We start from the raw sequence: 22,813 nt of genomic DNA on the forward strand, positions 1-22,813 counted from the left end.
ATGTGAAGGCATTTATAGTATCTGACTCTATGCAGGATCATGTCCCTGGCACAGCCAAAAGAAGGATGAGACACTTTAACACGTGGAGAAAGAGCTTTTGCCTAAGAGCTAGGAGGGCTGGATTCCAATATTCCTATCTCATCACTCCCTGCCAGCCATCCTTTTTAGATTGATAACTACCCTGTATTCAAAAAGCATTTGTATAAGCTCTGCTGATGACCTGAGACTTGTATCAAGTCATTTTTTCTACCTAGGTTTTCTTTCCTCAACTACAAAACGAAGGGTCAGACTAGGTTTTCCTTCTATCTAACTATAAAGCTCTCCAAGATTCTGAGAATGCGAGAGAGTGGGGTGACAGGAAAAAGGCATCAAGCTTAGAGAAGACCTGGGAAACAGTGCTGGTTCCAGCACTTCCTAGGTATGTGACCTTCAATAGGTCAAAATCTCTGGGCCTCAATTTCAGCTGTAGATGACAATAATATTTATCAGGGTTATCAGGACGATCGAATAAGATAAGAGCTGCAAAAGCACTTTATAAATATAGAAGGGCTATTCAAATGACAACTGTTTTGCCACTGGGCCGCACAGAGTAATGGTTAAAAGTTGAGGCTTTGGAATTTGGGCGCCATCATTCACTAGCCACGTGACCCTGATGAAGTTATTTCTCTGAGCTTCCCTTTCTCCAGCATGGGGGATTAAATATACCTACTCCCCTGGGAGTAAGGGGCGTGGGTTCGATACTTGCTTGGGGAACTAAGATCCCACATGCCACGCGGCCAAATAAATAAAGGGTCTGGACTTAATTCTATAAAAAAAAAAAACCTACCCCTAAAAGATTGTTATGAAAATTAAATGCTCCAGCCAGGTGGCAAGCTACTAAGTAGCTGCCCCTATTTAGTAAGCCCCGCCTCCCACCCTGGAAGTTCCTAGCTGATGAGATGAGCCCCGCCCCCAGCCGTAAAGGTCAAGCCGGAACGAATGGAACGCGTCCGGGTGTTCAGTCCCCCAGAGGTCCTTGAGTAGAGATCTCTGGCACCCGAGCCCCGCGCGTGCCTCGAGGCCGTGCCGAGGCCACTCACCAGCTAGCGCCCAGTCTACTAGGAAGACTCGCACGACCGCAGCGACGGCGGCGTCGCGGCGTCTTGACGTCACGGGGCGGGGCGGCGGCGCAGGCGTAGTGCGTCACGGGCGGCCTGGCAGCTGGCGGCGCTGAGGTGGACGCGTCTAGAGGGCTGTCTGACCGCGGAGTCGGGGCTTGCTTTGGGGGCATGAGCCGAGGGGACTACGCCGAGGTGACGAGGTGAGTCCGGCCGCGACGCGCCTCTGCATTTTAGCGCCGGCCCCGCGAGGGACTCCCAGAGGAGGCTGCCCTAGAGAGACGACTTTTCAGGCCCCGCCCCGGATTGTCCCGCTCCTGGCCCGGAAATAACAATCCGAGTAATGACCCATCGCATATGGGAATTCGCGGCCAGGGATCGGAAAGCCGGGATTCCAGGCTTGACCCCACCGTTACCCTTAGCTTTTAGGAACAAGCGCCTGCTTCTCTGCTCCTCAGTTTCCCCAAATGACTGTTCGTGGCTTCCAGGGTCGTTGTAGCTCAGCGGGGGAGGGGGTGTGGGCGGGAGCGTTTTGTGAATTCTGTGACTATAAGAGGTTGTCGCCATTGCGAACCCAAAGGATTTTGATTGTCATATGGCATCTTAATCACTTACCACACTTTACCGTTCCTCAAGAAGTGCTGTGCCGAGCTGTCACGTGTATTGTCATATTTAAGCCTCATAATAACCCTTGAGATAGGGATAATTATGCCCTTTGTAGAAAGGAGGAAGAAACTGAGGCTCCGAGTGGGGAAGTGGCTTGTTTCATTCATTCATTCAGTAAATACTGAGTACCAACCAGGAGCTAGGCAGTGTACTAAGTGCGGGGAATAGAATCATCAAAATGGGTAAGGCCCTGCCCTCCAGTAACTTACATTCTAGTGAGGGAAACAGAAGATAAAATAGTATGTGATACATTGAGCTGGTATTATGTGTAAAGAAAAAGGTAGCTGTCATAGAGACTAACAGGATGCTGTGCTCTATTAGGGAAAGCTTTTCTGAGGAGGGGACACTTAAGGGGAAATCATGACTTTCTAAAGTCACAAAATAACTGGGTGCAAAAGCCAGGATTTGAGTGCCTCTCTTTTGGCCCCATATCCTGCACTCTTCCCACTAAAAATGGCTCCCTCGTGTGATACTATTTCCTGTTGGCATGAGTATCAGAAGATTTTATCTTTCAAGTCTCATCTCAAATGTCATCTCCTGTAGGTCTTCCCTTTCCACTAATTCTAAAGTAGCCCATCCCTAGACTTTGTCAAATCCCCTTGCTTAACTGTGTTTGCAGCACTTATCACAAATTACATCTTGATTATTTTGCTTTTGTCTTGTCCTGCCCCTCTTCCAAGTATAAGCATCCAGAGGGCAGAGACCTTGCTTGTTCACTGCTCTGTCCCCAGTACCTACACACTGCCTGGAAAATAGAGGTTCTATAAAAATTTTTTGAATGAATGATCTGTAAGTAGAAGGGAAGGACAAAGTATTTCTCCTCTCCAGTTTCCACACCTGGGATTCTTTTTATGCCTGTTTTACCTTTCTCCCAGGAAGTAGGAGCAAGAGCTATGGCTTGTTCATCTCTCTATTTTCAGCACATTGCCCAGGGCTTAGCAGTTATTAGTTGCTTGTCTCACATTATGGAACAGATTGAACATGTGAATGAGAGAGGAAGAAAAATACCCTCATGTGTGGAGGTAGATAAACACATTTAACAAACAATTACCTTAGGGGCTGCTGTGTGCTAGCCTGTATAAGCTGTGCTGAGTTGAATAAGAGGTAATGGCAGTGTTCAGTATGTCAGCTGTTGTTACTAAGACACAGTTCCTGCAACACTGATCTCGGAAGCACTTCTGGTTTTACAGGACATGTTTTCTCTAGCAGGGAGTTCTAAAGTCTGTCACAGCCTGCCATCTTCCCAGCCCTTTTATTTTTCTTCCTCTACCACATCATACATTAAAGCTTTATTTTACATCTGTTGTGTCATTTTTGGTCTTCTCAGCAACTCTGAGTTATAAGCAGGGCAAGGTTTATTATGTAGAGGTGAGGAGACTGAAGCTAAGAGTGAAGTGACTTCCAATGGAAATGCCAAAATTTGAAACCAGGCCTTCTGTCTGCATCGTAACCCTCATCCTCCTTTTGTGGCTGTGAGATGAGACATTTCAGGACCTAAGTCGGTAATAGTTTAAGCTAACATTAATTGAATGCTTCTTAGGTGCCATGCATTTATTGTTCTTCATGTTTTTGGTGTATTAACTCAGTGAATCTGCATAGCTCTTTATTATCCCCATTTTACAAATGAGGAAACTGAGACACAGAGTGGTTAAGTAACTTGCCCACCGTTACAGAACTAGTAAATAATGGAACTGGAATAACTACGGAGCAAGTTAGTCTCTTCATCCCAGTGTCTCCCAAAATATTAGACATGATAATAGCTAATTGATTACTTATTATTGTTCTTCCCCACCCATACCCTTAAGTGTCATTAAGACTCACTTTCTGGTGGTTTCCAAGGCTTACTTTGGGTGACGGTTGTTGAATTGGAGTACCATGTAGTAGTAGAGACTTTGGCCTCCTGCCCAGTCAGCCTCTGGCTTCAGAAGAGAAACACTAGTTTCTACACACAGAACCACACCCCTTTCACCTTAAATGGAAGCTTTTGCTCTCTGGCTGCTGGAGGAGCTGTCCCAAGGGAACTGGTGCTGGGGCCCTGTTTGTGGAATAACTGAAGCCTTTGAAGGACTGCCCAGGGCATGCCCTCCTTGAATAAATGTTTGTTGAATTGAATTTGAAGTCTCATGTTCACAACATGTTGCTCCTTTCCTGTCTGAATGTTCACATTTCCTTTAGTATTTCGTAGAGATTGATGGAAGCAGAAACCAAAACTCTTCCCCTGGAGAATGCATCCATCCTTTCAGAGGGTTCCCTACAGGAAGGGCACCGGTTATGGATTGGCAACCTGGACCCCAAAATCACAGAGTGAGTCTAATATATTTTAATTCATTACCTACAAAATTGGGGTGCTTGTGAGGATGTTCAGAAGAATTTTCAAGGGATATAGGCTATATTTTGGCCCTTTTATTTACGTTTTAATTATCTTTGAAGGGACTATGTTGTTATAGTCTGTCATCTTGTCATTTTTCTTACATTTGGACCTTCTACTGCATAGACACGGACTTGGATACCCTTTAAACCACATATTACTTGTTTTTCCTGCTTGCCTAAGATGTTCTCCTAATTTTCAACTCTTTCAAATCCTTGTACCCAGTGACTAGGAAATTATTTCCTAAAACCAGCCATGGGCATACTTTCGTTCCCCAAAATGAAGGAACAAGCAGAAGAAGTATCAGTATTTTCACAAAAAGGCAGAGAGGTACCACTTGACTCTAATTCATGTTAAGCAGCCATGGAACCAAGGAAAGTCAGAAGGAATCTTAGAGATACCCCAGTAACTTTGGTTTTCATTCATTCATTAAATGATTTGAGTGCCTACTCTGTGCCAAGTGCCATGCTAGGCAGTTTTCAAAGTTTCTAAATCTGAGGAGCCTTGTCTTATTAAAGTACAGAACCTAGGTATAAAATAAAAGCTCAGAGTTGCTCTGATTAAAGGGAGGACAAGGTGTATTGTACCCAGTGCCTTTGGGCCGCAGTCACCCTTTCTTTGGCAGTCACTTATAGGACTCGTGGAGCACCCTTGAAAGACTCTGATATATTCCAGCTGTTTTATCCTACAGCAGAGGAAACTGAAGCCCAAGAGATAGAAGTGCCTTGTCCATGGTGACAAAGCTCATTGAATTGTCTTGACTCCCCACTCTTTCCTTAGTGGAGTGAAATTTCTTAGCAGAGAGAATTGAGAGGTTTTTCCTTCCCCCAGTCGTTTGGTAGGGGCAGGTGGTGGTTGGTGGCAGGATAGCCAAGCGTGAGTGGATTGAGCCGTTTGGGGTCAACACTTAAAGCAAGCATGGGTTACAGCCTCAGTCCTAGAAGTTACTCCCTGTGGAATAGTGTTAAAAGCAAGGAGAGAGGAAACAAGGGAATCTGCTTGTTGGAGTCTGGGGTGAGAGGAGGCGTATAACGGAGTTGGGATTCTGAGAGAGGAAAGAGATGTAAACTAACATATCAGGATCATGACAGAATGTTCAGTTGCTTAAACCTGCTCAGGCTCAAATTGGCTAAGTGTAGACACTGTTGGGTCCTTCTAGAAATTATGATGGTATTTAAGGTGTGTTGCCCCCTAATTATGTTACCTTGGTCACGAGGGCCCTTAAATATAGACTGTGCATTTATTTCGGCTCTCTTTATGGCTTACGGCTTTGAGGATGAATGTGTGAACCTGCCCGAGCTCTCAGTTAATGAGGGAATTAAACAGAGAAGCTGTTTCCATCATCTAAAACCCAGGCTGTGAGAGGATGCTTCCAAGAGTGGTTTCCATTCCCACCTCTTCTTGTCTGAATGGAAATCTGGAGTGTGGAAACAATGTTCATTGTTTCAGCTGCGGTTCCCTGTAATGATACTCTTGTTATAATTGTATCCTGCTGCTTGACAGGAAGGTTCAAATGGGCATCTGCCACCTCAGTTTATGTCATAAGTGGGAGTATGTGAACGTTTTCTTTAGTTAGAGCATTAACAGGAACATTGAATCAAAAACTCTCCCACTGGTATCTCTGCTCTTCTCATACCAGGACAAAGGTGGACATCCAGTACTAGACTACAGATCAGGGCCTTGCTGGCTCCACCTGTGACTTCCCTCCTCTGTATTACCAGAGATCATTTCTACTGTATTTCATCTATGGATTCCTTGTCTTAAAATATTTTCTCGATAAACAAACTGATTTATTAAATACCTTCTTAATGACATAACTACCAATTGTAGCTTATGGTTAGCATGAAATGCATAGTGTTACTTCATTTAATTTACTTAACTACAGCAAAGAAACCTAACATTATAGTAAGGTAGGTCTCATCTTGTAGAAATATGTGATTTTCTTCCAAGTTTTTGAAATACATAAACTTCTAGATCCTGTTCCTTTCAAGATGTAGGTAACGATGGACCTAGACTAATTATTAAAATACAGTCATTCCCAAACATTGAAGGGCTGCATGATGAAACTTGTGTGAACATGTGGTACCCAGCTTATAGTCCAATCTCAGAAAATATTATTTGAATCCAAACCTCTGAAGTTCTAATGACTCTTGACAAAAGTTTTTTAAAGAAAAAAACCTTTTCCACTCAGTTTTTCAAAGTTTATTTTATAATAATTCTATTCATCTTACGTGCGTGTGTGCCTGGTACTAATCTGAGTTGTGTTCAAGTTATAGTAGGATGTCCATCAGCCTCTTCTCAACAGAATACGCATTGCTGACCGACTGTCTACCACCCTGGTACTCTGTTCACTTTGTAGTTGCAATACTGACCATTTTAGGACCATGTTACATGCCAGGAATATCTGTATAACTAAATAGATCTTAGAGATCTGGATTTAAGGGAATGATGACATACTCTTATTTATGGAGATAGCAGATTCCAAGCCTATGTTCTTGCCACTATATTTGGATTCCTCTCAACTATGTTGTATCTCATAATTCTTACCTATAAAGTGAGACTGTTCAACTAAATGCTCTGGAAATGTCTCCTAGCTCTAACCATTAGTTCCTCTTATTTAAGCTTGCAACAGTCTTGTGAGGCAGGTAGAACAGACAACATTTCCCTACTTTATAAGTAAAGAAAGGTAGAGGGAGTTGACTCAGTTCACTTAGGTAGTTAATGATAGCACTAAGTTCCTGGCACCTAATAGAGGGCTCTTTGCACAAATATTCTAACAACCCCTGTAACTGGACAGTCATAACCTAAAGTATTCTAAATTTTTCATTGTAAGGACTTCCTTTAAATGTTATGGGACCCAGTCTAACTGTAAGAGTAAAAACAACAACTTTAAATATCATTACTAGTGCCTTCAATAGAGGAGCTGAACAAATTAATGTCTTTAGACATCTATTTTCCATACCATGGTTTCTTCTGAGAGGGTTAATACTGCCTTCTTTTTTAAATATTAAATGTGCTGTATAGAAAGCCAAATTAATAGCCACTGCGTTATGCATAAGGAGAAACATGCGAGAGGACAAAGCCAGTAGAAATTCTAAAAGAAAGAACATTCTGGATGGAGGGTGAATCATAAATAAAGGAATATAAGTAGGAATAAGGAGTATTGTTACGGATGAGTCGAATATCGGGAAGACCTTTTTGACTAAAGGGGAGGTTGAATACTAAACGATAATGAAAATAGTAGTTGGAGAGAGAGAATGCTATCAGGTTAAGACAGGATCTATAAAATTTATTCAGACAAGTTTGAATTTCACGTAGAAGAGACTCGTGGGTGTTTGGCGGGAGACCAACATCATGAAAGTGATGTTTTAGTAGGAAAATCAGACATCAGTATTTAGGATGAATAGGAGGGGCAAAGACTGAAGATGAAGATTAGCTGCGGACCTGCCATTAATATCACCTAGAGAGAGACAGTGAGCTTGGAGGCCACTGGGTGGAGTCAGCGAGATAAAGAAGGTGACTTAAGAGGAGCGGAGAGCTAAAGATGATCCTGACGTTTCTTGCCTGAGAAATGGAAAAGAATCATGTCCACACGGGCCAGCGGAATAGCTGGAAAGAGGCATAGTTTGTGGAGAGGAGGAGGTCAGGCCTGGCGTTATTAAGTAAACTTAAAAGCAATGGAGAGCCACCTGGGTGGGAATGTCCTTCTAATGTAGACTTTCAGAGCTAAACTCAAGGGATTATAAATGCATGAGCATGTAAGAACAGAGTGTTTCCCCCTGAAGACACGCCCGCTTCTCTCTCAGCCCATTCCTTGTTTTTCCTCCATGACGTGTGCTGCTTCTCATGCTTTGGTTTGCATAAAACAGCCTTTACTATTTGCTTTTTAAAATTTGAAACAAAGTAAGACCATTTAAAAACATATAAGGCATAGAACATAAAGACCCACCACATAATAATTTCTGTAAGTTTATGAAAAAAATTTTCTCTAAAACAAATTGTGCATTAAAAAGAATCTTAAATGTCATTTCATTGGCTTCCCAGTACCTACAGCATCACATTAAAATTCCCTCCTGCACACAACATCTTTCCCAACCTGTCCCCTGCCTGCCTTTCAGCCTCTTCTCTTACTGTCTAAGAGCCCCCACTGTCTGCCGTTGGATCAGTCTTTTTCACCTTTATGTCTTTACACAGGGTATTCACTAACTGCCACCTTGCCTGCCTAGTTGGTCCTCTTCATCTGTGTCCTCACGTACATACCTCTGTGTGCAAGCTTCACACTTTTAAAATTGTTTGATTACATCTCTTTCTCCTCGAACCAGAATGTCAGGTCTTTGAAGACAGAGACTTAGTTGTATTCATTTGGATAGTCCAAGTACCTGATACTACAATACTTGACACGTTTGTAGGTGTCTGTCTTAACCTAATCTAATTCATATAGACTAATTCCCTCTGTGCCATTAGGCAGGAAGGCCATTTTAAAGACCCATTACAGAAAACACTAATTATGTTGCAGAAATATGTATGGGACTGGTGTACTAATTCTCCGGCTCCCGAAGGCTGCAGGGCCCACATTTCATTAAGTGAAGCAAGGCTCTGATGAGTAGCGAGCTCTCCCATACTTCAGCAGCAGATGAAAGTGCTTGCAGATGTGAAAGCAAGATTCTTCAGGCTTTTTTCACTATCAGAGCTTGCAGTCTCCATCTCCAGGAAGCAAAATAGTAAACATTTCATTCCTTTTGTTTCGGTGTTCCGATAATTTCAAGAAATTATCAAACAAGGAAAGAAATCCTGGAGAAGTTGAAAGACACGGACCTAAGCAGATGTTCCTGGAATCTTAAGGTCGCACTTCTCGGGCAGAACGCATTTGTTAGCTTTTCAAAGAATAATCTGTCGGAGTTTTTTTTTTTTTTTTTTCCCTGAGTAAATTAAAATTCATTTCCTAGGAAATGCCGATCGCCTTACCTTCCTGCTATTAAGCAGAATGGAGTTAATGAAAAGATGACCGGCCCACAGTAGCCCTTAGGTTGTTTTTTAAAAAACAGATATGACCCACCATTTATGGCAACTGGTGCAGTGTTGAGGTTTGAATGGGTATAGTAAGTGGAAGAAGCAGCTGTGAATTAAAGACCCTGAGAGAGATTCTTCTAGCCCATCTGTGCACTTGAGAGACCCACCCTTGCTGTAAGCGTATTCAGAAAACCAAGTAAAACCAGAAATTTGCACTTTAGGTGTCTCCCTTTCCCCTGAAGAATCACCTCATTCATTCTCACCAGCAGTTGAGGTATCGTGATAGGATTTGAGAGTTTGGAAACTAGAGGGTTATGGTTGTTTTTTCTTTCAAAACAGATCTAAAGACCAGATTAATATCCACTGTATGCCTTGGGATCCTTGCACCCTGCCCCAGTATAAGACCTGTGTTATGTCTTCCTTGCTCCACTGTGTCAGGACCTGATCCGGGATAATGGGCTTGCTTGTTGATGTGCATTAGTCTCAAATTTAGTGTAGCTTATGATCCATTTCATATCTTTCTGCCTCCCAAAGGAGATTCTTACTCAAGAATAAAATCTTGATGAGTTTTCTCCTAGAAAACAATGTGAATATAAATGTGGCTGTAAAGACAGCTTTACTGACTCCCTGTGGGGTAGAATTCCCAGTAATAACAGATTTAGCATGTGGGCTGATACCTTTTTAGTATCACAGGGACAGCATTGTTTAGAGAAAGCCTTGACTCCATTTGAATAGCGTGGAGGATGCCAGGAGGAAGGCCAAAGGAAAAGGAAACGGGAGAGCTGTTGGTTTGTCTCACCCTTACATCAGATGACAGGAAGTCGGAATTGAGATTGGCCACAGCAACCTGTTAAGGCCACATCTGTTTGAATAACTTAAAAGCTCTATAGAAACCAAGTAAGTTTTAGAGAAAGGAATCCAAGAAGAGGGTGAGGGGCAGAGTGGCAAGCTAGAGCTTGGGATAAACCTCCTGCCGGGAGTAAATGCCTTCCTTGGCCAGCTAGATTCTTTATTCAGCCACACTCCAGAGCATAAATCGTATTGAAGCAACTGAGGTTGGGTAGTTACCTGCAGTGGGGTGATTTATAGGACCGGCCAGGTTCCCCTGCCTGTGTGAGACCAGCCTCCGTCACGTTGCGGTTCCACGGGGTCCTGTCATTCGGTCACATCAGGGATGGAAACTCTCAAGCACTTATGGAAGTGCCACTAGCTGTGGTTTGGCTTTTGGCAGAATTTGTCTCAAGTGCAATTTGGGGCTAATGATTAACTGTGAAAGCTAATGGGGAAGTCTTCCAGGATTGTTTTTTTGTTTGTGTGAATGTATATGTGTTACTTTGTTTATTTTTGAGGTAGGGTTGGCTTTTGCATTTGGAGTGTGGGTGTGTGTTTCTGATGGAGTTGTAGTTATTCACAAATACTATTTCATTGCCAAGAAATTGAAAATAAATAAATCGACACTATTTTTGAGCTGTTCTCCAAAAGAAAAACAAACGGTGCTTGTGGGCCAGACAGCTGTTTGTTAGGTGTGGTTTTTTTGTTTAGTATTTTTGTGCTGGACAGACACATAGCCATGACAATTCTACTTCCCATTCCAAATAGAGGCAAACAACTCTGTTTGCCAAATAAACTAACACGGCAGTTTGGAGGAAGGCAGGGGGCAGTGATGTGAGATTTTATCACTGGGGTAAATTATCTCCTGCTTTTATCTCGCAGGCTGACCAAATTCCCAGAGTGTCTCAGGGGCTGTTCTTTCTCCATAGATACCACCTCCTCAAGCTCCTGCAGAAGTTTGGCACGGTGAAGCAGTTCGACTTCCTCTTCCACAAGTCAGGTGCTTTGGAGGGACAGCCTCGAGGGTACTGTTTCGTTAACTTTGAAACTAAGCAGGTAATTGAACTTCTCCCCCTTTCCCAGTACTTATACTCTCATAATTATCTGTGCATCCCTCTTGACTACTAGAATAGTGGTTCCTTGTGGGCAGGAGCCATGTCTGATTCATCTCTTTGTGTTGTGCTCTGAGTCCTAAAGGAGATCCTCGGTAAACAACTGAATTAGTGAACAGCTTTCAAGGTCTACCCTCCCCAGGCTGGCAGTCTCAGGCAGCTGACCTACTTTTCTGTCCAGATGCTTTGGGATGCCCACATTAAGCACATGGACATGCCCCTCCCTGTTCTCTTTTGTTTGTTCCTTTAGTGGCTGGCCAACAAAGCCTCCTTTTCTTTCAGTAGTTTTGTCCCGTGGTGCAGAAGCCCTCCCTGTCTGTGGTGAGCCGCCCACAAACTCTCTTTTATTTTTATTTCTTAAAAGTGTATCCTTCTTCTCAATGTCTCAGAATAAATGTGGACAAATTTGAATTTATACAGAGAAAGAGAACCTCCAGCTTCAACCATGATGTATCCATGGATCCGTATTAAAATTTAGTCCTTGGAGGGGACATGCATTGATAAAGGAATTGAATTTGAATGTTATTAAATATGGGGACAGTGCTTATAGCTCTATAACTTTATTAGTTATGTGTGAGAACATTGCCTAGTTATTGTTTTATTAATAATAATTGTATTTGGATGTTTTTCTTACTGCAAAAGTGATACCTGTTTCTTACAGATGAAAATATAGATAAGTAATTTCATTTATTAGCCTAAAACCCAGAAATAATCAGTTTTTAATATTTAGTTGTATATCTTTGTAGTCCCTTCTTCTTTCTTCACATTCATACACACATACACACACACACGCACACAAACACATGTACACAATTTTAAAAGAAAAATATGTGCAGCTTATAACACAGAAACAGAATCATATATCCTATTTACCACTGAAAGAAAATTAAAATTTTTTCTGTCATCTAATACACATCAAGATAACATTCTGTATCATATTGTGGTTTCACTGGTGTAGCTGTAGATATATGTAAAAATTCACTGATCTATATCTATAATACATTTTATTATTTAGACCTCAGTTTAAAAACTAACCAGTGTCATCTTTGATGACTGCATAATATTTTATTCCGTGAACATATGGTAATTTACGTAACTAATCTCCACATGTGTCAGCAGTGCAGTGAACATCTCTTTAGCTCTATGTACATATTTACTATATTCATGGAAATGGAGTGGTATCACATAGGCCACAATTTTTTTTTGTAATATGACTGCCAAATTGCCGTCAAGAAGTGATGTGTCAGGATGTTCTGAAACTGAGAGTGTCATTTGTCCTTACCAGTGCTGGGGATTTTTTTTTTTAAATTTCCCCTAATTTTTGCAAACGTGATAGGCAGTAAGTGATTCATTATTGTTCTAATTGTTCAAGGTTTGTTTTGAGGGAACTGAAAATGTGCTCTATATAGTTAGCATTTTAAAATACTTTATTCTTTCCTAATGATAGAGCACGTTGAGGATCCTTACAGACAGCTAAAATCAGTGGTCATGTTGAGGACAGGTGCCGGTTTAAAGACACTAAACTCGAAGTCACAAAGCCTGTTATTTCTGACTCTTTTATTTATTAACTTTGGGCAAGTCTCTTTAACTTATTTTGACCTCAGTTTTCATCTAAAAATGGGGATTAAAAACACACACCCTCCTTACCTTTTAGGAAGTTGAGAGAACAGGTGAGGGTTTATATGAAAACACATTTGGCATATAATAATATTGTTGGATACATGAATTTTGAAACAAGTTACAGAGACGGGAAATTATTTTTTAAAACATTTATCACCTGCTGTCATCTTGGGACTGTTGATGCTACAGAATTAATGGAGAGTGTCACGTAAATTCTAATTCACTAAGTGAAACTTAAGAATAAAATGTCTCATCTGTCCTAACTTTGCGTGCCATAGTGAGGCAAGGATGCCAGTGATGAACACTTGACACATAGTAGGTACTCAGGTATTTGTTGAATGTCATGCCGGCGGGATCCAGAGGAATAAGAGAGTCACTGGGAAAACCAGACTGGAATGTCCTACACTGAGCCTCAGACTCTCCTTGTTCCTCTTCCTGTTCCTTAAGGGCTTCTTCATTCCCAGTAAACGTGGGTTACGCTTGGCCGAATGCCTCATGGATACAAATGGAGCAGAGAAGGCTTGGCAGGATGGAAAAGTACAGCCAGGCTTCCTGGGAATGTCCTAGAGTGCCTATTACCCAGCCTCAGGAATTCCTTTCAACCTCGTTGCTCCTATATCTGATGGGGAAAGGGTCAGGGAAGTTGTGGCTCTGAAAACCAGGTGCAGAGATTAGCCCACAGAGATACCTTGCTCGTAGTCTCTTTGACTCACTCCTGCTTTTTCCGGCCTGGTTTCCTTCATTCCCATATCCTTTGAAGCCATTACTGTTTCTCACTTTGGATTCAGGGAGTATAAGCCCTAGTCCAGGATATAGTTTCAGAGTCCCTGGGGGAGTACAGTTTCTTGACATAGTAGGTGCTACTCTAACTAACAGAAGTATGTAGAAAGGTATCACCCAATAGGCAACACAATGGTCAGCTAATAAGCTGCCGTTGGTTGAGTGCTTACCATATGCTCCATGCTCTACATGTGGTCTTTGACTCCTCACAACCACTGAGGAACAAGCAATGTCCATATTTTACAGGTGAAAAAGATAATATCCAGAGAGATTAACTGACCTGCTAAATATTACGCTGCCAGTAAGTGGCAGAGCCAGGATTTGAATTTTTGTTTGACTGAGATTGCAAAAACTCATACCCTTTTTACTATTCTGCCTTTTTTTTTTCTTGTAAACCCTTTGCCCCTTGTTTAACAAAACAGAAATTCAGCCATCAAAGCTGGTGAGGCATTTGAATCTTTGACTAACATTAATCCCTTTCCTGAACAGGAAGCAGAACAAGCCATCCAGTGTCTCAATGGCAAGCTGGCTCTGTCTAAGAAGCTGGTGGTGCGATGGGCACACGCGCAAGTGAAGGTAAGTCTAACAGGCTAGAAAGACAGCATCAGCTCATCCTAAATGAATCTTCCGAAAGACAGTTGTCCACTTGCCCATTTGCATCCAAGCCTCTGCACATCTGGAACAGTCATACTCTGGTCTCCTACTTGTATTTACCATGTGTGTTGCCAGATTTTTCTTTTGAGAAACATCTCAGGAGGGATTAAGTTCCTTCGTCGTTTCTCTCCGCATACCCACAGATTCTGTTTTTGATTGATTCTTCCATGTGACTGATATGTATACTCAGACCTCTATCATTTTTTTGGTGGGGGTTGTTCTTTGGAGGAAAAAATGTATTTATTTTTAAAATTAGTTGCTTTAGGCGTTTTTAGACTCTTCCCAGCCTCTCAGTTCTTTGGAGAGTTTAAATTGTTTATTCTAAATGCTTGCGAAATGGGTAGTTTGTAAGAGTGCTTAAAGCACTGACATTTCCTTACTCCAGAGATTTTAAGAGTTATTTGTGGGACTTTGCAGTGTCTGTATTGACTCCAAGGCCCAAGCAGTGGTGAACTGCCGTGTTCATCTCCTAGTTGTTCTTTTGGGAAAATGCACTGGAAAAGCTACAACCACTTTAAAAAAAAAAAAAGAACAGTCTTCTGTTACAGCCAGCACAGGTGAAGTATGTGCACTGGAGTAATCCCCAAAGTTGATTCTTTTCCTCCTGCAGTGTGGTCTTTACAGACCTGCCTACAAAAAGATTTGTGACAACTAGATTTGGAGCCTCAGTCTTTAGCTAAATGAGCATGAGTTTTGATCAGAGACTGTACCCAACAAGCTTCCCAGTAAAGAGTCACAGAAATAAGACATTTGAGTTCAGTGTCCAAGCTGAAAAACAGAGCTCAGACCCTTTGGATCTTTATGAGTATTCCAGGTAATCACAGAGCCTTCTCAATTTCTAGGACCCATTGCCTTAAAAATAGAAACAGCAAAGAGAATTACCAAATGCTTTTTTACTCAAAAGAAAATCAAGTCTCATTTGCCAGACTGGCTGTCATTTTCTCATTCTGCATCTCATTGAAAAGACACGCAAGAGAAATAAATCATCCTTCGTTCTGTCTTTCATTTGAGAATCTCTGTGCCCTGCAGTTCTCTTCTCCTACACGTCTTTTCGACCAGAGGCTCCTGATTGCTCTTTAATATTGTATTTACCTTTTAAAAGAAGTATATAATTACCTGACATCAAATAAACTACTCTTCCTGGAGAATGGTTTCTATATCAGTGGCTGAAAGCTGTTACTACTTTTCTTCTCCACTTAGATCTGTTAAGAGTTGAATGTTATGGTTGGTACTTTGCAAAAATCTAGCAAAATTTTAAAGTGCTTGGAATAAAGCAAAATAAATATTCTAAGAGGTGATGTATGACAGAGTAAGAATGTGAGAGGGCAATCCTGCTGTGTGTCTGTATCATCTGCAAATCTAAAGGCTGAAATTCTTTCCCTACCAAATAAGGAGGACTAATGGCTAGATGGGAAGCCTCTTCTAAATTTCTCAGTTTATAACTTTTAGGCCAAACCTGTCTGGACGTCTACATTAATTCTAAACATAAAGCAGTCCTAAGATTGTCGAAAAAGAATCTAACGATACACGGATGGGATTAGGATTTCTGAGCACATGCACTGCAGTAGAGGGCTGGTTTCTGCCCAGGTGAGGTAATTTGCCTTTTTCTTACTTGCAGAGATACGATCATAACAAGAATGATAAGGTCCTTCCAATTAGTCTTGAGCCATCCTCAAGCACTGAGCCCACCCAGTCTAACCTAAGGTAAGAAAGTGTACTCTAAGAAGACGCAAGCAGGTATGCAAGAGCTTGAGCCATCTCTTCATTCTAACCTTCATTCCCGTTCTAGTAAACCTTCGGACTCTTAATTTAGAGTGGAATCTACTAACTTTTGACACGCTGAGAAGTGTGTTCAGTTAGTCTCCAGAATATATACATTTCACCTCCTCCCGTACCCCTAAGAGTGTGTACCAGCCATTTACAGAATTCATACACTCAAAAGAGGCTGGGTGTACTTACCATGTACCTGCCATTATACTTGGCACTGGGAATACAAAGGTAAAGTAGATTCAGTCCTTGCCATAAGAACAGGCATTTTAATAAGGCCTTGATTATCTTCAGCATTTGTCATTATACACGAATTCCTCCCCAACTATGAGTTCCTTTATACACAATTTGGGTTTGTAGCACTTTAATTTTATCTACCATTTCAGCAAATATAACAGTTTTGGTTCTAGTAAGTACAAATTATCATTTCCTTCCTTGGAGTTAATTCAAAACAGAAGGAATTGAGGGTTGAGTAGAGAAAGCGGAAGTTAAGTAGATGGGTGAGCAGAAGTAGAGGGGTTTACTTTGCATTGTAGCCTAGGGAGAAATGTTAACAATAACAAAAGCCAGGAGTTATTGAGCTCACTGTGAAGCAGGCTCTGTGCTAAACACTTTACATGCCGTATGTCACTGAATTATAAAAATTCTGGTAAAAGTACACTTGTACTCATTTTACAAATGAGGAAACTGAAGTTTAGAGAGGTAAAATATCTTGGCCAAGATCACGCAGGTAGCAAATAGCGGAGTCCAGATTCAAAGACAGGTTTACTGGACTTAAAAATTCAGTCTTTTAATTACTGCTTTAAAGAAACTCCAGGCTGTAAATGCAGGACTACTGTTCTAAAGCCTGTTCCAGGGGAGGGGAAGAAGATATGTGAAAGATCATCAGTGTTCCATAAGGATCAGAAATCAACATGTCTATATGGGGAAAGAATCTAAAAAAGAGTGGATATATATATATATATATATATATATATATTTGTATAACAGATTCACTTTGCTGTACACCTGAAAGTAACACAATATTGTAAATCAATTATACCCCAATAAAAATGAAAAAAAATCAACAATGTCATAAAGTCAGGAAAATGATGCCTATTCGGACAGAGGGCCAGACAGGAAAAAAAAAAAAAACTTTCCTATATATTTGCACCAAACAAAACAGATGTACAAGCATCTCATTAAACTGCAGGGGAAGGTGATCCTGAAATGTTTTCAGGAGCGATAAAATTCGTAAATTAAAATTAATTTTATAGTTACTAATTTGTCTAATATCATTGATATTTCTTAATTTCGTGCTGCTTTATTTTATACTCCCAATTTTTTTCCCCCTAACCAATGACTTCTGTAGATTCATTGGGAACTTATTTTGGCTATCCTATTTTCTCCATGAGATTAAACCTCCTTGATCACAGATGGGTTTCATGGAGGTTTTCATAAATCTAACTCCTGTTAGGAAGGGACGACTGCATCTATGCTTGGTGATCTCCGTGGTACAGTGAACATGTCTTTAGTTTCTTATTTTCACTGTTTGCTCTTTTTACTAGATAATCTAGCCTGGTGTTTTCCATTTATTTTTTAATCCAGAGAACCTCAGTTTACATCTTTCGATTAACATCTATGCCTAATTAGAGAAGGTTGTTTTCCCTGTGACTCATACAGAATGAATGGCTGGCTGTTAATTTTCCATTAATGGAAAAAGGTGCTGGAATGCATCTCAGTGAGACCTCAGGGTTCTTTTTTATTGCAACTTAGTTTTTTAATTTTACGTTGCTGATGTAAAGTCATGAGTATGTGCAGATGTATGCCTTTTGAGGATCTCTAAAAGGCCATGTGCACATTCCCTCCCAAGTTTCTGTCCTGGACTGTAGACCATTGACAGCATCAGAATGGAAAACAAAGGGAGTCGTGGGCCAAAAAATACTCTGCCTAAGTGCTTTGCATTCTGGTCCAGGGATAGCAGTGACCTTGATCAGAAGGGAATTCCTCACAACTTCTGCAGTGTCTCCTCACCCCTTCTCTCTAATACATGGCTACTCAGCTCCCAACCTAATGGAGAGGAAAAAGCAAGGGCTTTGATGATAAACTGGGCTTGAATCCTGGCTCCACAATTTCTTAGCTGTGTGAACCTTGGGTGAATCCCCACCTCTATGCATTTGTTTATCTGTAAAATGTGGATCAAAACCCTTGCAATATTGTTGCGAGGATTAGAAACAATATAAGTAAAATGCTGGAGCACTGCCTGGCTCATTGTAAGCACTCTAAATGATAGCCTAAACACACATTTGTCAGTAAACAGCGACTTTGTAGGAGTTCCAGGATTTTTTTCCCATTATTATTTAGTGATTCAGAAGGTGGTACAGTATAATAACTCATAGTATGGCTCTGGAGTCCAGTTGTATTCAAATCTCAACTCTGCCACTCACTAGCGGTATAACACTAGCTAAGTTAACCTTTCTATGCCTTGTTTTCTTTATCTGCAAAGTGAAGAATATAACGTACATGAATCATTTCTTCCATTTTTTCTAATTGTGGTAAAATATGCATAATATAGCATTTACCATCTTAACCATTTTTAAGTGTACAGTTCAACGGTATTAAATACATTCATAATTTACAACCAGCACCACTATCTGTCTCCATAATTCTTTTCCTCTTGTAAAACTGAAGCTCTACACCCATTAAACATTAACTCCCCATTCCCACCTCCTCCAAGTGCCTGGCAACCACCATTCCACTTTGTGTCTCTGTGATTTTGACTACTCATTTAAGTACCTCATGTAAATGGAATCATACAGTATTTAACTTTTTAACGTTTGTTTAACTTAGCGTAATGTCCTCCAGGTTCATCCGCATTGTAGCATATGTATATACCATATTTTGCTCATCCATTCATACTTCGATGGACACTTGGGTTGCTTCCACAGTTTATTGTGAATAATGCTACCATGAAAAAAACAATGCTACCATGAACATGAGTGTACACATCTCTTCCAGACTCTGCTTTGAATTCCTACACAAATTATTTTTGAGTGCCTACTATCTACAGACACTAAGGTGCTGATCAGTGTTGGTGTCTGAGGTTTAAATGTAGCAATATGCAAAGTACTTCTAACAGTGTCTTACAGAAAAAACTTAATAGATGGACCAGACTTGATCTCTTTCCTAAAATGAGAACATTAATTGTTTTTATATGTGTTTTTTTTGTTTGTTTGTTTGTTTTTTTTTGCGGTACGCGGGCCTCTCACTGTTGTGGCCTCTCCCGTTGCGGAGCACAGGCTCCGGACGCGCAGGCTCAGCGGCCATGGCTCACGGGCCCAGCCGCTCCGCGGCATGTGGGATCCTCCCGGACCAGGGCACGAACCCATGTCCCCTGCATCGGCAGGCGGACTCTCAACCACCACGCCGCCAGGGAAGCCCTTTATATGTGTTTTCTATGAAATGCTTGCATGTTTGTGTTTGAGTATCTTGTTGCTACTCTGATATGCTTAAGAGGCACAAAGAAGATGAAAGACACAGGTATTCTCTGAATGTACCCACTCTGATCCTCTGCTGTCCTTTTTCCAGTGTCACTGCAAAGATAAAAGCCATTGAAGCAAAGCTGAAAATGATGGCAGAAAACCCTGATGCAGAGTATCCAGCAGCACCTGTTTATTCCTACTTCAAGCCACCAGATAAAAAAAGGACTACTCCTTATTCTAGAACAGCTTGGAAATCTCGAAGATGATGGTTATGAATTACCATAACAGCAAAAGCAAATTGGTCTCCACACCTGAAATCCTCTGCCTTTGTGCTTGTAGCTGTGAATGGTACTATCCGACAGAGCACAGTCACGTGTTAGAATTTGGTAACATAACGTCTTTGGATGTTCTTATGGATGTTTCTTCCCTGAAGTATGTGTGGAATTGAGCATCATCCAGAATAAATAGGATTGTATCCAAAACTGTGATTTGAACACTGGGATGCTCTAGTTGGCTGGTTTGTTTGGATTTGTAACTCCAGAAACATTATATAGTGTGCCAGAGAGAAAGGCAAGCATAAAAAATGTTACTATTTAAATCAGGAAACTTAAGTTATTAATATCCGTCTTAAAAAAAAAAAAAAACATTTTTCTGTACTCAAGTGTCTTTACAACATAAAGAAGAAGTAAAAGACAGGGAGGGAAGTGAGAGATTTTTGAATCATGTTCAGAACTGCTGTTCCAGAATTCTCTATGGAAATCCCTCCAACTGGACTAAAAGAAAAGGTTCTTGGCAAAAAGAGCTGTTTCTTTGAGCAAATGTTGTGGTAATTTGTTTAAGAATTATGCTTATTGTTTCAAAATCCCAACTAGGAAAACATGGTGTATATCTTAAAAAATTGTTTGCATTGACAAAACTGTAGAATGAAATTTAGCTTTTTTTTTTTTTTTTTTTTTTTTTTGCGGTACGCGGGCCTCTCACTGTTGTGGCCCCTCCCACTGCGGAGCACAGGCTCCGGACGCGCAGGCTCAGCGGCCATGGTTCACGGGCCCAGCCGCTCTGCGGCATGTGGGATCCTCCCAGACTGGGGCACAAATCCGTGTCCCCTGCATTGGCAGGTGGACTCTCAACCACTGCACCACCAGGGAAGCCCCGAAATTTAGCATTTTATACCACAACGGAAGTTCTGTTTGGAAATCCAGTTTTTCTACTGGGATCATTTTTTAAGAATCTAAATAATCCTGCCTCTATAATACCAAATGTCATTATTAATATGGGACTTTTAAAACTGCATTTATTGCATGAGATTGTTTTTAATAGCATGAGGATGTTCTATTTGGAATTGTATCATGGTCAATCTAAATAGAAAAGCAAAATTTCTTTGAAAACTTAAACATTGCTATATTGATCTCTAACAAACATATTATTTATGAATAATTGTGTAGAGGTCTGAGTAGAAGAAATCAAATTCTCTTATGTGGGGTGAGGTGGGGACATGCAGTGGACACAGAAAGTCAATGGAGCAGGCACTGCTCTGGCACCGAGATTGTAATGACCTCATGTTTTATGTGGTTTTTAAAGGCTTGAAAGACTGCATGACTTTAAAATGATTCTTCATTTTTAGAACCTACTTCTCCCCAGATATTTTTTGCCTCTGTGAACATTTTAAATATAACAATAGAGAAAGAAAAAGAAATCAACAGATTTGGGAGTGTGTTTCTGTCAGCAGTGTTGGTTGGTCATTTTGGTGCAAGGTTGACAGACTGTTTCATTGGGCAGCACCATTGCTTCTTTACCAGGTAAATCACTTTGTTACCCAACGTGCCACTCTTAGTGAGTACAGACTGTTTACCGTCATTTTTCCTAGCAAGAGGAAGCCTTCATTATAGGAACTTAAGTCTTCCTATGAGCATAAATGAATTTAAGACACTTGAACCAAAACTGCAGCATAGTGAGGCTTCAGAATTCACAGAACTGGTTCAGAGAAATTCTTATCACCTTTCCCAAGGTAAAACTTTTCAGATATCTTTAAATGTTAAATACTTCCTGCGTTTATGAGCTCAGTCTAAGATGCAAGTAATTCTCTTTCCATTTGGGGGATAGGTCAGGGAGGTAGGAGCATTATCTCCCATTTTTCTGGTGACTTCTGAGAGCATACAATTCACCATTTTATCCTTAAGTCCTCAGAGAGTTATGGTGGAGTAGGACTTATTTAATGCAAAATGTCTTCTATTTTTAATAGGAACTTAGAAAATACTTAACATTGAATTATCTAGAGTTGTTTCCTTTAGAAACCAGAGCTATTTATTTGTATTTAAAGCAATGTTTGTTATTTGTACCGATTCTTATTCCTCTGTGTGAATAAATGCAAGACAGTGTCTGCGGTTGTGTCTTCTCTCGTCCACCTCCTGCAGTGAAAACCAAGGCTCTTGGGGAGGCTTGTTTCCCCTCAGGACGTGGGCCAGTGTGTCCAGGCGGGGTGCTGTTTCTAAGTGCCTTCTCAGACCTCAGAGGCAGTTCTGTCCCCCTTTTCTGCCTGCCTACTTCTGTTAGAGATGAGAAAAGAGACTAGCTGTTCTCACTATAAATCTATTTGAAAAGAAGTTGTTAATGAAAGTCCCCTGAAGTGTGATGATGTGCTTAGGCCCTCTTTCAAAGTAGGGGTTTCAAAAGAATAAATGTGTGTGTCATAAATATGCTGAAAGCGGTTTGATGAAAGGCTTGTAAAATGTAACTGTTAACTTGGTCAACTGTTATGAAGTTACCTGTACTTTAAAATTATTTATTGGTTTACTGTTTTGCTAAAATTAAGTCACAATTTTGATTTGTACAAGAGTGAAGAAGTGAGGGAAATATCTTCTTAATCTCAGCTCCTATTTTATCAAATGCAAACTATAACCCTACCCTGTTGATTTTCTATAATTGGCATCTCAGTATTAGGGAAAAGAATCACATGAGGAAAGATTTTTCAAAGCATATCAAAAATCAACGGCCAAAGTTTTTAAAACCATATATTCTAGAGCTGTCCCTTGTCTATTAAGGTATGTACAGTTAATTTCTAAATCACCAAGTATATCTGTGTTTTTTTAATACTACTATATAAAAGAATAGGATTAATTCTTACCTTACAAGTTAATGTTAAATATTTCCTTTATGTAATCATTATGTTCCTAAAATTTGATTTGATTCCATCATATTTATCCTTGATTTCTCTTTTTCTCTTCTGCTCCTCCTACCCAGTCCTCCAACAAATCCTGCCAAGTCTACTTTCAAAATACATCTTGAAAAAACAAAAAATCTTGAATCCAAGCACTTTCACCACGTTTCAGTGCTACCATTTTTGTTCAAACCATTGTCATCTCTTGCCTGGGCTGTTGCAGTACCTTCCTAATTATCTCCCTGCCTCCACAGTAGCCAAAGCTATCCTTTCCAAATCTGAGTGTGCCA

At 40.6% G+C, this 22,813-nt stretch overlaps 2 protein-coding genes across 4 annotated transcripts in view; one reads left to right on the top strand and one right to left on the bottom strand.

The window, feature by feature from the left end:
* Window positions 1-1,389, bottom strand: part of MRRF (mitochondrial ribosome recycling factor) — a 56,438-nt gene extending 55,049 nt beyond the window's left edge. Inside the window, exon 1 of one of the 2 annotated variants that reach the window (XM_060101136.1) lies at window positions 1,080-1,094. Coding sequence is in view for 1 of the 2 variants with exons in the window: in XM_060101135.1 (XP_059957118.1) it covers window positions 1,080-1,270 (191 nt within the window). In the remaining variant the exon portion in view is untranslated. Of the gene's footprint in view, window positions 1-1,079 lie in introns of both variants that reach the window. The other variant, XM_060101135.1, reaches the window with a different exon arrangement.
* On the top strand, window positions 1,162-22,421 carry RBM18 (RNA binding motif protein 18). 2 transcript variants are annotated; one of them, XM_060101137.1, is made up of 6 exons: window positions 1,162-1,300; window positions 3,939-4,067; window positions 10,902-11,028; window positions 13,974-14,060; window positions 15,757-15,842; window positions 19,473-22,419. In XM_060101137.1, the coding sequence occupies exons 2-6, from the start codon at window positions 3,955-3,957 to the stop codon at window positions 19,630-19,632; spliced, it is 573 nt and encodes a 190-aa protein (XP_059957120.1). In that variant the 5' UTR covers window positions 1,162-1,300; window positions 3,939-3,954; the 3' UTR covers window positions 19,633-22,419. The 2 variants fall into 2 exon arrangements, with proteins under 2 accessions (XP_059957120.1, XP_059957121.1); XM_060101138.1 differs by lacking the exon at window positions 1,162-1,300 and having other exon boundaries at window positions 3,951-4,067; window positions 10,855-11,028; window positions 19,473-22,421.
* The last annotated feature ends 392 nt before the right edge of the window (window positions 22,422-22,813 follow it).

Source organism: Mesoplodon densirostris, chromosome 6 (assembly GCF_025265405.1).
Source record: "Mesoplodon densirostris isolate mMesDen1 chromosome 6, mMesDen1 primary haplotype, whole genome shotgun sequence".
NCBI lineage: Eukaryota > Metazoa > Chordata > Mammalia > Artiodactyla > Ziphiidae > Mesoplodon > Mesoplodon densirostris.